Source organism: Chlamydotis macqueenii, chromosome 23 (genome assembly GCF_036417535.1).
Source record: "Chlamydotis macqueenii isolate bChlMac1 chromosome 23, bChlMac1.mat, whole genome shotgun sequence".
Lineage (NCBI taxonomy): Eukaryota > Metazoa > Chordata > Aves > Otidiformes > Otididae > Chlamydotis > Chlamydotis macqueenii.
The window spans coordinates 1,359,992-1,374,337 of record NC_141578.1 but is presented as its reverse complement, the minus strand read 5'-3'; the positions used below and the strand labels follow the sequence as shown (position 1 = coordinate 1,374,337).

The following is a 14,346-nucleotide window of genomic DNA, read 5'->3' as shown; positions in this document are numbered from 1 at the left end:
TGGGAAACCCCCTCGGAATGTGCCCGGGGGGCTCAGCCTGGTACCTCGAGCCGAGGTACCCCCTGCCCCAGCCCCGCTTTTCGGAGGGGCAGGGGACAGCCAGGCCCGACACCACGGCTTGGCCGCCCCGTGGGGTCTGTGAGTGGCCGGGAGAGTTCCGGGGCGCAGGCACAGCGGTGGGGTGCCGGCTCACGGGGTGTGCGCTGGACGGCGGGAGAGAGGGGGGACGGAGGCGGTGGGGAGATGGGGGCGGGGCGGGGGGCTCGGCGTAGGGACCCCCGGAGCCCCCAGGGCACCCTGCCCAGGCCCAAGCGGGTGCTGGGGTCCCGCGCCGCCCGGGCGCGCGAAGCCTCGTTCGCGATTTGTACGACCGCGGCCACTGCATCAGCAATAAAGCTCAGCCCACGCTTCCCCCGCCTGGGGGTCCCGCTGCACCAGGGGGCACCGGGCGGGGGGACCTGCAGCCCCCCTGGGGCCACCGGAGCCGGGCCCTTGGGGCACCCTGGGGCCACCCCAGCACCCCGACCCGCGTGTCCCTGGTCACCCACCCACCCAGGAACCCCCCAAAACGGGGCACCCTGCGGCTGCCGCGCACCCGCAGCCCGGCACGCTGGAGCCACGCAGGTGCCCCAAAACCCCTGGGGTCACCCCAAACTGGGCACCCTGGCACTGCCCCAGGGTCACCCCAAAACCCCCGGGGTCACCCCAAAACCCCTGGGGTCACCCCAAACTGGGCACCCTGGCACTGCCCCAGGGTCACCCCAAAACCCCTGGGGGTCACCCCAAACTGGGCATCCCAGGGTCACCCCATGGGCACCCCAAAACCCCCGGGGGTCACCCCAAACTGGGCACCCCAGGGTCACCCCACGGGCACCCCAAAACCCCCGGGGTCACCCAGAACTGAGGACCTCAGGGTCACCCCAAAACCCCCGGGTGACCCCGCAGGGGGGCAGCGCCCCAGGAGGCAGCCAGCGCGGTGCGGGGGGAGCGGGGCTGCAGCGCAGGGGGGTCCCCGAGCCCCCCACCCCGCTACCGCCGCCCCGCGGCACCCGGGACCGGCGGGGACCGCGAACCGGTGCCCCCGGGGCCGAGCTCTGGTCCGTGCCCGCGCTACCGGAGTGAACAGGAGTGGGGCGGGGGGATCCGGCAGGGGGCGCCATAGCGAACGGGGGCGGTGGCTCCCGGCAGGGGGCGGTACCGGAGCGAACCGTAGCGGCAGCGCCCGGCGGCGGCCGCCAGGGGGCGCACTACCGCCAGCCCCGCTCCGCCCCCGCTCCGTTCGGCGGCGGCGGCGGCGGCGGGGGTTGGGGCGGGGGGGAGGGGGGGTCCCTCGGTACCGCGGAGCCGGGCGCGAGACAAAAGGCCGGAGGGGGGGGTCGGAGGAGGGGGGGGGGGGCGATGGGCGGCGGGGCGGCGCCATGAGGAGGAGGCGGCGGCGGCGAGCATGGCGGCGGGCGGCGGCGGGGCGCGGCGGGGGCTGCTGAAGCGGAAGCCGAACTTCACGCTGCAGGAGATCGACATCCTGATGAGCGAGGTGCTCAAGTACGAGCAGCTGCTCTTCGGCGCCGCCGCCAGCACCGTCAACGCCTACGAGAAGCAGAAGATCTGGTGGCGCATCACCAACAAGATCAACGCCGCCGGCCGCAACCAGCGCGACATCGGCGAGGTGAAGAACCGCTGGCGGGGGCTGCGCCGGCGGGCCAACGACAAAATCACCCGGCACCGGCAGGAGAGGCAGGCGCCGGCCGCTCGCCCCGCCGGCAGGCCCGGCGGCAACGGCACCGGCAACGGGAACGGCAACGGGAACGGCTCCGGGCCGGGCCCGCCGGAGCTCGGCCCCGGGCCCGCTGCCGGCTGGGGACCGCGAGGAGCAGCCGGTATCGATCCCTCCCCGCGTCTCAGTGTCGAGGTGGTGGCACCACACGGTGGGTGCGGGGTGACCACGACGGGGACACGGGGGGACCGCGATGGGGAGACAGGAGACCAGGGCACAGGGGACTGGGACGGGGACGTGGGGGGCAGAGACAGGGACATGGGGGACCGCGATGGGGACATGGGGGACAAGGACATGGACATGGGGGGCTGGGACACAGACACAGGGACCAGGGCAGGGACATGGGAGACTGGGACAGGGGGGACCAGGACAGGGACATGGAGGGTCAGAGGAAGGGACACCGGAGACCAGGACCAGGACACAGACACAGGGGAACAGGACAGGGACAGCGGGGCCAGGACATGGGAGATCAGGACAGGGGCATGGAGGACTGGGACAGGGACACGGGGGATCAGGACCAGGACAGGGACACTGGGACCCTGACATGGGGAACTGGAACACGGATATAGAGCAGGACTGGGACGGGGACCTGGCAGGACAGGGACATGGGGGCACTGGGACCAGGACAGGGACATGGAGGAACTGGGGCAGGGACATGGGGGACCAGGATGGGAACACAGACACAGGGGAACAGGGCAGGGACGTGGGGGAACTGGGATGGAGACACAGACATGAGGGAACTGGGATCAGACTGTAGGGGAAACTGGGACCAGGACACTGGGAGCAGGACAGGTGCATGGAGGGACTGGGGCAGGGACAGGATCAGGACAGGGACGGGGGGGGGCAGGACCATGGAGGGGACACAGGGGAGGAGGACAGGGACATAGAGGACTGGCACAGGGATGTGGGGGGACCAGGACAGGGACACAGGAGAGAGGGACAGCAACAGCAGCACTGGGAGCAGGACAGGAGGACACCAGGATCCGGCCAGGGACATGAGGCGCTGCAACCAGGACAGGGACAAGGGACAGGACACCGGGGCAGGGGACCAGAACTGAGACCAGGTCAGGGACATGGGGGGACCTGCGCTGGGACAGGGGGACAGCACCAGGAGAGGACTGAGACCGGGACCGGGACAGGGAGAGGGCTACCGCGACTGGGACAGGGCCATGAGGAGACTGGGATCAGGAGAGGGGCATGGGCGGATCAGGACGGGGACAAGGGGGGACCTGGACCAGGACAGAGACAAGGGACAGTGGCACTGGGATCAGGACAGGAGGATACCAGGATCAGGACAGGGACATGGGCGACTGGGATGAGGACAGGGACAAGGGACAGGACGAACCAGGACAGGGATAAGAGGGAGCTGGGAACAGGAAAGGGACATGGTGGGATTGGGACAGTGACATGAGCAGGACCAGGACAAAGATGGGGACATGGGGGTGCTGGGACCAGGACAGGGACATGGGAGATACTGGGATTAGGACAGGGACATGGGGGTACTGGGATCACACAGGGACGTGGGGGGACCGGATTCAGGACAGGGATGTGGGAATAGTGGGACAAGGAGAGAGACAGGGGACATGGGATGGGGCTGAACCACGACGAGGGACACGGGGCTGTGGGGGGTGTGTGTAGGTGGGAGCAGGACTGGGCGCAGGAGAGGGGACGTGGGCGTACAGGGATGGGGACAAGGGAGCCGGGGATGGAGGAAGCAGAGGCAGAAGGGGGTCAGGGCGCTGGGTCCGTGGGGGCGCGGGGTGGGGAGGTTCCGCCAGCTGCCCCGCGCTCTCCGTCCGTCCCGCAGGCGTCAAGGAGGAGCCGGTCAAGGAGGAGCCGCTGGAGGTGAAGACTGAGCCCTTCCACGGCCCAGCCGCCGACAGCATCCCTGGCCGCGAGCGCCGGCTGCCCCGCGCCGGCATCCACCCCCCCGGTGAGCTGTGCGAGGGCTGGAGCCGGAGCCCCCCGCGCCCCGCGCCCCCCGAACTCTCCCTCGGCGACCTGGGCGGGCAGCAAGAGCCGCTGGGCTCCGATTTTCCGAGCATCCTCTTCGAGCAAGAGGCCGAGCATCTCAATAACTGCGGCGCAGGCGAAGCAGGACCCCCCGGGACAACGGGGCTGTCGGACAGGGCGCCCGACTGCACCCAGCTCACCCCGGCCGAAAAACGCATTGTCCAGTCTAACGAACGGCTGGTGCAGGAGATGCGAGCCTTCCGACGGGAATACGCCGAGAGCCGCCGGGAGACCACCTCCGTCCTGCGCGTTATCGCCCAGGCGCTGGGCGGCCTCAGCCGTAGCCTGGCCGAAATCCGTGACCTCTACCTCCGGGAGCAGGCGGTCCCCAGACACTGAGCCCCCACGCAGCTGGCTGTGTGCGCCCGCGGCCGGCGGGGACTGCGCTGGGGACGCTTCTCCCCCCGCCCTGCCAGCGCCCGGCTTGCTTCTTTTATTATTTTTATTATTTTATTTCCCCCTCCCCTCATCCTGCTCAAATAAAACTCAGAGCTGGCCCCCGGCTCCCCCCTCTCCAGACTCGTTGCCGGGTTTTTCGGGGTGATGGGATGCTGGGACCTGCGGTCCCGTGGGAGATGGGGCAGCGGTTTGCCCAGGGGGGAGCGGGGGTCTGCGTAGCTTTTCCCCCCACTGGGAGCAATGGACTCAGCAGTGCCAAATTTAGTTGGTGGCTGGACCCCCCTGTCCCAGTGACGGTGCAGGGGGGGATGAATCGCCCCAGGAGCAGCAGTCCGAAGTAACTGGGGTGAATAGTGCTCCCCCTGTGCCGGCTGTGAAGGGAGAGGGGTCCCAGCTCCGACGATTCGGGACTGGGGGGTACCAGGGATTGGCCTTGCACCCACAGCCCCCATCCCAGGGCTGAATTTGCTGCTTTGTGCCCCAAAATGCCGCTGGCGATGGTTTCACACCCAATTTTGGGGTGGGTGGGCAGCAGCGTTCCCACCCAGGCTCATCCCAGCGGACGGTTTGGTGGGAATGATCCAGCCCAACCCGATTTTTGGATGGAGAAGCAGAAGGGGAGCAAGGGGGTAAAGCTGCATCCCCCTCCCTACAGCTCCCCGGGGTGTGGGGCTGTGCCCCCCCCAGCGCGGACCCACCGAGTCGACACTGGGCTGTGGGGCGCAAGACGCAGTTTAATGCCGGACCCGGGCTGGGGGGGAAGAGCCGGGGCCGAATCCGGACGCGGGCGTGCAGGGGTGCGGCAACGTGCGGCCCTCGGGGAGACCCCCACCCCCCCCACCGGGTATCTCCCCCTCCGTGGGTGCAACGGGGCTGTTGGCACCCAGAGCCGGGGCGGAGGCACCCACAAAGGGCCCAGTGTGCGGGACAAGAGCCGCCCTGTGCTGCTGGCACGGGGTCATCCCCGGGGCGGCCGGGAAGGGCCCGATCCGGCCGGGGCACCCTGCCGGCCCCGCGACGGGGGGGGGACGAGGGTCCCCAGCCCGGCCCCGCTGGCCGGCGGCGGGAGGAGGGTGCTGGGTCTCGGTGGGTGCTCAGGCTCCGGGGTAGCTGGGCTGTGCCGGGACGTAGGGTGGAGGCGCTGCGGGGGGAGCGGGACGGGGCGTCAGCCCCCCGCAAGGCCACCGGTCCCCCTGGGAACAGGGGGTGGTGTGTGCCCCCCCCAGCGCTCACCTGTGGGGTTGTAGATGGGGGGGCCGGAGGGGTACAGCGGGTACTGGGGCGCGGGGCCGGCCGGCGGGTACACGGGCATGGGGGCGAAGCCGGGCTGGGGGGGCGCGGGGCCGGCTTTGGGGTCCATGGGGAAGGGAGCCGGGGGGGCGGCGGGGGGGTAGCTGGACAGCGGGATCTCCGGGCCTGCGGGAGAGACGGGGTGGGGGCTGCGGCGCCCCGGGGCGGGGACAGAGGCCGGCGGTGCCCACACGTGTCCGCGGCCCCCGCGTGGGGGCGGGCAGGGGATGGCACTGGGATGATCTCAGCGGCACCCACTCCAGTGTCCCCCCAGCACCCAAATCCCCCACCCTGCACCCAAGCGCCCCACCCCCCGATGCCCTCCCTCATCCTTCCAGGCCCCCCCGGCTTTGCACCCCAAAGCCCCCCACCCTGCACCTCCAAGCCCCACTCCCGCAGACCCCTCCCCCCCCCGCACCCCGAGCCCCCCACCTTGCAGGGGGGTGCGCAGGTGCTGCCGGCGCTGGTACAGGTAGCAGCAGGAGCACATGAAGCAGCAGACGATGGTGGTGACGATGGCGATGAAGAGCACCACGGCCGAGGCGATGCCCGCGATGGTCTTGGGGCTGCGGGGACAGCGGGGGCACGTGGGGGAGCGGGGCACCTGGGGTGGCACCACCCCCCACCCTGCGGGGTATCTCACCCCCCACCCAGTCACACCAGTGCCCGCAGCACCAAGGGGCACCCCCAGAGCACCCAGCTGGGGATGGGGGGACTGGGACATCCAGGCCAGCACCCAGTGTCCAGTATCCAGCACCCAGTGCCAGTGCCCAGTGCCCAGTACCAGTGTCCAGTATCCAGCACCCACTGCCCAGTACCCAGCACCCAGCACTAGCATACCAGTGCCCCATACCAGTGCCCAGCACCCAGTATCCCAGCACCTAGCACCAGTACACAGCACCCAGCACCAGTGCCCCGTGCTCAGTGCCAGTGCCCAGCCCCCAGTACCAGTGCCCAGTTCCCCAAACCAGCACCCAGCACCAGCACCCAGTGCCCCATACCAGTGCCCAGCACCCATTATCCAGTGCCCAGCACCCAGCATCCAGTATGAGTGTCCAGTACCAGCACCCAATGCCCAGCACCCAACGCCCAGCACCCAATACCCCATACCAGTGGCCAGTGCCCAGTACCACTGCCCAGTGCCCCACACCAGCGCCCAACACCAGCACCCAATACCCCATACCAGCACCCAGTACCACGCCCAGCACCCGTTATCCAGCGCCCAGCACCTGAAGGCGAGGCAGTGGCGCTGCTGGCGCTCGGTGAGCAGGCGCAGGGGGTCGCGGCAGCAGTACCGCTGGTGGCACGTGCCGCAGCAGAAGGTGAAGAAGTCGCAGTCGAAGCCGGGGTGCCAGGAGCCGTTCCTGTCCACGTACCACAGGCAGTCCTCGCCCCCCGCCACTGCCGACAGCCGCCGTCACCCCGGGCCCGGCACCCTGGCACCCCGAGCTCGGCACCCCGGCACCCCGAGCCCAGCCACCACCACCCCCCTGGTGCTGGCATCGGCCCACGGCCTCCCTTCTCCAAATCCTGCCTCAGGGGGGACAGCCCCTGCCCCACTGCCCCCTGCCCCACCGCATCCTGCCCCGTTTCCCCCTGTACCCTGCTCCATTCTGCCCCACATCTCCCCAGATCCCACTCCATCCTGCCCCATGGGCCCCCAGACCCTGTTCCTATGTACCCCAATACCCCACTGCATCCAGCCCCACATCTCCCTGGATCCTGCTCCATCCTGCCCCATAGACCCCCCCCCCCATACCCCACTCCATCCAGCCCCACATCTCCCTGGATCCTGCTCCATCCTGCCCCATAGACCCCCCCCCCCATACCCCACGCCTCACATCTCCCTGATCCCGCTCCATCCTGCCCCACATCCTTACGGACCCAGCTCCACCCTTACACAGCCCCTAGGCCCCCCCCAAGCTCCCCTAGGACCCCCATGCCCCTCCAGGCACCCCTGGGCCCCTCCAGCCCCCCCCCCCAGGCCCCCTCAGGCTCCCCAGGCCCTGTCAGGCCTCCCAGTTCCCCTTCCCACCCAGCTGCTCCAGCGACGCCTCCCCGCTCTATTTCTGGCCGGAGCCACTTGCGCTCCCAGAAATAACCCCGGGCCAAGGCCTGCGGGGCGGCCAGAGGCACCGGGGGTGGGGGGGGACAGCTCCCACCCTCGGGGCTCCCAGCTCGGTCCCCGTTGCCTTCAAGTGGCTTCTCGGGCAGCTCGTATGGGGCTCGCTCGCCACCCAATGGGACCGGAGCAGCTCAGAGCCAAATGGGGAAACTGAGGCACGGGCCGCCAGCGCGGGTCACGGTCACAGTCTGTGACACCGGGTCCCATCGCAGGGAGGCACCGGGACCCCCCTCCCCACCCACCCCACCCCACCCGTGTCTCTTACCCAGCGAGGTGGCTACGGCCACCAGCACGGTCCCGGCCAGGGGCCAGCCGCTACCGGTGCCACCGGGCCCCATCGCGGGGCTGGGCCCGGTGCCCCCCGCTCAGCGCTGCCGGGTGGGGCCGGGGGGGCGGCTCCGATGCGGCAATGGGCGCGGTGCTGGGCCGGGGCTGCGGGGCCGGCGGCGCCCGATCCCGGTCCCGATCCCGATCCCGGTCCCGATCCCGGCCCCGGTCCCGGTGCAGGCCCCGCAGTGACGCCGCAGCCACCGACGCTCGGTCGCTGTCCGGTGGCCCCCCCGCGCCACCCCCCCCCCCGCCCCGTCCGCGGCGGCGCCTCCCCCACCGCAGCCACCGGCCCCCGCCCCTCCCCGCCCCCCCCCCCCGCCGGAACGGGCCCGGCCCGGCCCCCCTGTCACCGCCCCTCCCCCCGCCCCATGGCTGCCCTTCCCCACCCGCACCCCAACCTTGCATCCCAGCTCTGCACCCCCGCACCCCAACCCCGCACCCCATCCCTTCCCCATCCCCTCATCCCACCCCTGCACCCCTTGCCGTCCCCCGCACCCCTTATTTCCGCCCCCCGCAGCCCATCCCCTCTCCCATCCTTGCACCCCTTCCCCTGCACACTTCCTGTCCACCCACCCCCCCCCGCACCCCCTCCCTTGCGCCCCCATCCCAGCCGGGCCAGGGGGCACCCCAAACCACCGGGGCCCGATCCTGGCAGTGCCAACCCAGCGCCAGCTCCGGGGGACGGGGGTCCCGACGGAGGATGGGGGTCCCGGCAGGGGCTGGCGCTGAGACCGGGGGTGACGCGTCCTGGGGGGCTGGCGAGGACAGGGGGACCCCAAAAATCACGTTTATTAAAGACCCGAATCGAGGATCACAGTGACACCGTCAGCATCGGGATCACGGCGGCACAGAGGGGACACGGGGGGGGGGGGGGGATCCAGTCCCGGCCACCCCGTCCCAGCCCCGCGAACCCCAGGGGCGCTGGGGGGCCGCTGCGCCTCCCACCCGTGTCCCCAACACCGTGTGGGACCCTCCCCGCTGTCCCTGGGCCAGCCAGGCTGTGCCCCCCCACCGGCGTGGGGCGGGGGGGTGTCTGCGCTTACACTTGTGTGACGATCTCGCCGTTCTCAGGCACGTAGACCTGTACGGGCACGCCGTCCGGGGAGCGCCGCAGGACGTGGATCGGGGGCGCCTGCGTGGGAGAAGGAGCCCGTGGGTGCCGGCACCCCGCCCTGCGCTGGGGCAGCACCCCGGGGTGCACATCCCGGGACAGGGGTTGGGAGGGGGGCGTTGTTTGGCCGCAGGTCCCCACTTGCCCGGCGTGGGCCCCACTTGTGCCACGGTCTGTGTGCACCCGTCCCAGCGGGACCCCCCCCGGGTGGAGGGGAGAGAGTCAGACCCCAAAATGTCTGCAGGGACCCCCAGAGTGCTGCCCACGTGGGACCCCACGCCCTCCTGGTGGGACCCCAGACCTGTCCAGAGGGACCCTCAGAGGGTCCCCACCCTGTCCCAAAGGACCTCGTCCTGTCCTGTCCCCAAGACCCCCTCGAGCCCCTGGCCCTGGCCCTAACCGTGGGACCAGAACCCCAATCCTGCCCTAGGGACCCTGGGCCTGTCCCGTGGGACCCTCAACGCTCCTGTTCCAGGGACCCTTAGGGGTCCCCAGTCCTGCCCCACAGGACCCCAATTCCTCCCCCAGAATCCCCTCAGGACCCCAATCCTCCCCCCCCAGGATCCACTCAGGACCCCGGTCCTGCCTCAAACGCCCCCTTAGGATCCTGCTCCTGCTCCAGGGACCCCCGTGGGACCCCCAGGCCTGGCCTGTGGGACCCTGGGGCTGCCCTCAGAGGGGCCCCACCCTGCCCCAGGGGACCGTGAGGGACCTTCGTCCTGTCCCCAAGACCCTCCTGAGGTCCTGCCCATGGGACCCTCGTGGGACCCCAATTCCTCCCCATGGGCCCCCTCAGGACCCCAGAGCCCCCTCTGGGGGCTCTCAAAGGACCCCACCCGTGCCGCTTGTCCCCGGACCACCTCAGGGGACAACTCACGTCACCCCATCACCCTGAGGGTCCCCGTGCCCTACCTGAGCCCGCGGCAGGACTCCGCGGGGGACGGCCACGTCCCTGGTGGTCCCACCACGGGGTCCCCGAAAGGCCCCCTGCCGATCGAGGGAGTGGGGACGGGCACCCCGCAACCGGGCGCGTTGGTGCCACGACTTGAGCTCCTCGGTCACGGCGGCCTTGGAGAGCCCCCGCGTCCCCGCCGGCGCGTAGTCCTTGAGCGAGGGCGTGCGCACGATGCGGCTGTGCGAGGGCACCAGGCGCTGGTAGCGCAGCGGGGCCAGGTCCTGCTCGTAGAGGAAGGCCGGAGGGGCGGCGGGCGGCGGGCACCGGTGGGCACCCCGAGGGTAATAACCGGGTTCGGCGAGGGGCGGCGGGACCGAAGGGCGCGGGAAGGAGACGTCGGGGCTGCTGCTGCCCGGGGAGGTGGCGTGGGAGACGCTGGAGAGGTCGGAGATGCTGTCGTCGGAGCCAGAGCGGCGCGCGGGGCCGGGGGTCGGGACGCAGGAGGTGGGCACCGTCACCGTGTAGTACGTGGGGCGGCGGCGGGGTACGGCACTGCGGCCCCGCTGCTCGCCCGGCCGCCAGCACGCCTCCACCCTGCGGGGCAGGACGGCTGAGGCTGCAGGCAGACCCTCCCCCTCGCCGCTCGCCCCCAAAGTCATGGCGAGCCCTGGGAAAGGGCGGCCAGGGGGTGTGGGGGGGGCGTGAGCTCCCCGTGGGTGCAGGGTGCAGGATCCCCATGGGGTGAGCTCCATCCTCCCCTTGGTGTTATCTCCAACCTCCTCCCCATGGGATGAGCTCCATCCTCTCCATGGGGTTAGCTCCATCTTCCTCCCCATGGGACCATCTCCATCCTCTTCCCCATGGCTTTAGCCCCATCCTCCCCGTGAAGGTATCTCTAGCCTTCTCCTCATGGGGTTATCTCCATCCTCCTCCCCATGGGTTGAGCTCCATCCTCCCCATGGGATTATCTCCATCCTCTTCCCCGTGGGTCAAGCTCCATCATCTCCTGGGGTTAACTCCATCCTCCTCCCCACGGATTTATCTCCATGCTCCTCCCCATGGAGTCATCTCCACCCTCTTCCCCATGGACTGAGCTCCATCATCTCCACTGGGTTATCTCCATCTTCCTCTCCATGGCTTCATCTCCATCCTCCCCATGGATTTATCTCCATGCTCCCCATGGATTTATCTCCATCCTCCCCATGGGGTGATCTCCATCCCCCCTTGCAGAAGCCCTTGTCCCCCTTTCCCCACGCACAGGACGTACCTCAGGGACTGGGACGGTCCCCGCCGGCCCGACGGCTCCGGGGTGCTGGGAGCGCTGGAGCCCGCCTGCCGGCACAGCACCAGGGTCCTGATGGGGACGAAGCAGTAGGGAGGGACGTCCCCCGCCCTGGGTGCTGGCGAAGCGGTGGGGTGGGGGCTGCCAGGGGCCGAAGGGACAGTGGGGGCGGCCGGCGGGGACCCGGGGTAGCACCGGGAGCCCCAATTTTCCCCGTCTTCGGGGTCGACGCTGAGATTTTTGGCTTGCTCGTAGGGTCTATCGAGGCTGGTCTCCCGCCAAGGGCTACGGGGGGCCGGTGGGGGCCCCGACCCCTCGGCCTCGGTGGGCTCCTCAGGGGACGGGGACCCCTGCGGGGTGGCAGGGCCTGGCGGCCGCGTCTCCTCTGCGGGAAAGATGTGGGGTTGGGATGGAGAGGACACATGGGGGGCACTGTCCCTCCGCCCCGCTCCCCGCAGCCCCCTCACCCTCCTCCAGCGGGCCGGCGTCCGACAGCGAGCTCTCGTCGGAGGCGCTGAGCTCTGCGGGGCAGGGGACGGGTGAGAACGGTGCCGGTGCCGCTGCCGGGTGCCAAAACGCTCCCACAGCACCCGCCGCCACCCAGCGCGTCCCCGCAGGCCTCCGCTCCCCCTTCTCCCACGCCGCCTGTCCCGACACGCTCCGGGATGGCGGCGGTACCGGCCAGGCCGGCTTTGCCGAGCCGCGCGCCGGCGCTGCGGGCAGCTCCCAGCCTGCCCAGGCCGGGCAAGAGGAGGGGTGCTGGGCAGGTTTGGGGGCACCAAGAGGGAAGGAGCCACCACCACCAGTGTTCCCAGTGCTCGGCAGGGTGATGGATGTGGGAGGGCGGTGGGGAAGGAGCCGAGGCTCAGCCACGTGCGGGGGGCGAGCGGAGACCCCCTGAACGGCTGCCAGCGGGCCGGGGACGCGGCAGCCGGGCCGAATCCGGCCGCCCATCGGGGCGGGGATGGCAGATCGGGGGCAGCCGTGGGGTGCAGTCACCAGGGATGGGGAACCGGGGTGCAGGCACCAGGGATGGCGTTTGGGGGGACGTTCACCCAGGACACCCGACCAAGCCGCACCCATTCCTCCCTCCCAGACCCCCAGCACCCCCCAGCGCAGGGCGGGGGGCACACGGGGGTCTCACCCTCTGCAGCGCCGGTTCCGCCGGCGGCGGACAGAGGCCGTCGGCCGTCCAGCAGCCGCCGCTGGTTGAGGACGTTCTCCAGGTCCTTCAGCTTGCGCTCCTCCAGCAGAGCCGCCGTCTGCCGCCGCTTGCGGAGCCGCTTGCCGATGTTCTCCTCCCGGCACAGGCGCTGGGCGGCCTTGGCGATCTGCAGCTGCAGCGCCAGGTCCCGCTCCAGGGCGCTCAGCGGGTCCTGGGGACCGGGGCGGGGGGACACACACGCGTTTGGCACCCCGTCGCCCACCACGCGGGACGAGAAGGAAGCGAATTTCTCCCGCGGGATGGGGACGGCGACATCTCCAGGCGACGCCTGGGCGTCGGGATGGGATGGAGAGGGGTGCCCAGCGCCCGCCCCGGGGATCCCCCCCCACTCCGCTGCACCCCGGGGAGCCCCTCACCGCCCCGCGCAGGACCAGGGTCTCATCCAGCTTGAAGGCGGCACCGATCCTGCGCCGCACCTTGGGGGGCTTCTCGCCGGCTTTCAGGGGGTACTCGCGGGGCAGCGTCCCCGTCAGCTCCTGGGGACGGCACGGGGGGGCGCTGAGCCGGCGGGGAGGGGGGGGGAAGGTGAGGGGGGGGGAAGGTGGGAGGGGAGGGGGTGTTCGGGCAGGGGGTCCCCCCCCCAGCGCCGCTCCGCTCACCGCCTCGCGCAGGCAGAGCCGTCGCAGTTCCTGCAGGCAGCCGTCCAGCCGCGCCTGCAGCGCCTGCTGCCGCCCGCGCCCCGCCTGCGCCCGCGCCTTCGGGGGCGGCACGGGGCTGCCGGGGCCTGCGGACGGACGGACGCACCGACGGAGGGACGGGCGGCGGACGCCTGCGCCCCGACCCCCACCGCCGCCCCCCCCCCGCCCCCACAGCCTCCCTGCCTCAGTTTCCCCCAAGTCCAAAAGGGGAGAAAAGCAGCCGGGAGCCTCCCCCCGCCCCCCTTCCCCCCCCCCCAGGCAGCACCCATGGGTGCCCGGGCTTTGGGCAGCTGTGATTTCCCAGCGCGGGGGGGGGGGGGGCACGCGAGGGGAAGGTTTCGCCCTGACTCAGCCGCCCCCGAGCGAAACCTGGCTGAGTCAAAGCTGGTCCAGGCCCCCCCCGCCACGCTCGGTGCCCCCCCCAAACCAGGGGAACCCCGCATTTCCTCACCCCCCCCCCAGGGGTTTTTGTGTGTCCCCATGCACCGAAGTGCCCCGTTCTCAGCTGGGGGGGGTCTATAAGAGCACAAAAGGGGGACGGGGACATCCCAAGATCTTCCCCCCCCTCCCCAAAGTACCCCCCCATCGCTCACCCGAGTGCAGCATGATCCCGCTGTCGGTGTCGCTCGCCTCCCCCATGCCGGGCCGGGACCCTACGGGCGACAGCGGGGAGACGCCTCGTCCCCGCGCCACCCCCGGGGCAGCACCCATGGGTGCACCCCCCCCCGCCCCACTCCCAAGCCTCCGCATCGCCCCGTCCTTCCCGGCCGCCGGCTCTGGCGATGGCGGCCGGAGCAGGAAGGCGAGGCCGTGTTTGCTTTGCCTGCCTTCCTGTAGGTCCTACGATAAACAAAGGTGTGCGAACACGTGCGCGGCGGCCGGGGTTGCCTGGATGAGACCCGTCCCGGGGGCAAAGGTGGTCGGGGTGCGGCGGAGGGGGAGGGGGGCGGCCTCGCTCCCGCCCCGGCCAGTTTCGCTGGGCGCCTCTCCCAGTTTTGATTTCTTTTCCGTCCGGGCTGGAGGCGGCTCCCAGGGTGGGGGTGGCCACCAGTCCTGGGAAAGCGGCTGCCCCCCAGCACCCCGACACCCCGTTGCTTTCGGGTGGGAATGAACGGGTGGGAGTGGGGCAGGGGGGTTGCTCACCCCGAATTTTGCATTGCTTTCCCCTCCGCTGTGCCTCAGTTTCCCCCGTGGGACGTGGAGCCGCTTGGGGAAACTGAGGCAGGAGAGGGTGGGGGGCGGCGGGGGGTCCGTGGCGGGGCCG

The 14,346-nt window shown here is 71.0% G+C and overlaps 3 protein-coding genes across 4 annotated transcripts; 1 reads left to right on the top strand and 2 right to left on the bottom strand.

Annotated features, from left to right (window-relative positions):
• The first annotated feature begins 1,403 nt into the window (after positions 1-1,403).
• Positions 1,404-4,300, top strand: LOC147597959 (uncharacterized). The gene is made up of 2 exons (XM_086765866.1): positions 1,404-1,925; positions 3,582-4,300. Exons 1-2 carry the CDS (start codon positions 1,445-1,447, stop codon positions 4,124-4,126), a joined length of 1,026 nt encoding a protein of 341 aa, XP_086621992.1. The 5' UTR covers positions 1,404-1,444; the 3' UTR covers positions 4,127-4,300.
• A 600-nt stretch (positions 4,301-4,900) lies between these two features.
• SHISA4 (shisa family member 4) lies at positions 4,901-8,128 on the bottom strand. Its single transcript, XM_086765867.1, has 5 exons — positions 7,867-8,128; positions 6,706-6,877; positions 5,909-6,042; positions 5,420-5,602; positions 4,901-5,327 (listed from the first exon to the last, which is right to left on the bottom strand). The coding sequence occupies exons 1-5, from the start codon at positions 7,937-7,939 to the stop codon at positions 5,281-5,283; spliced, it is 609 nt and encodes a 202-aa protein (XP_086621993.1). The 5' UTR covers positions 7,940-8,128; the 3' UTR covers positions 4,901-5,280.
• Positions 8,129-8,713: 585 nt separating this feature from the next.
• Positions 8,714-14,023, bottom strand: INAVA (innate immunity activator). Of its 2 annotated transcripts, XM_086765448.1 has the most exons (9): positions 13,948-14,023; positions 13,676-13,735; positions 13,044-13,168; positions 12,801-12,920; positions 12,364-12,595; positions 11,687-11,740; positions 11,205-11,604; positions 9,955-10,531; positions 8,714-9,063 (listed from the first exon to the last, which is right to left on the bottom strand). In XM_086765448.1, the coding sequence occupies exons 2-9, from the start codon at positions 13,719-13,721 to the stop codon at positions 8,971-8,973; spliced, it is 1,647 nt and encodes a 548-aa protein (XP_086621574.1). In that variant the 5' UTR covers positions 13,722-13,735; positions 13,948-14,023; the 3' UTR covers positions 8,714-8,970. The 2 variants fall into 2 exon arrangements, with proteins under 2 accessions (XP_086621574.1, XP_086621573.1); XM_086765447.1 differs by lacking the exon at positions 13,948-14,023 and having other exon boundaries at positions 13,676-13,832.
• Positions 14,024-14,346: the final 323 nt, after the last annotated feature.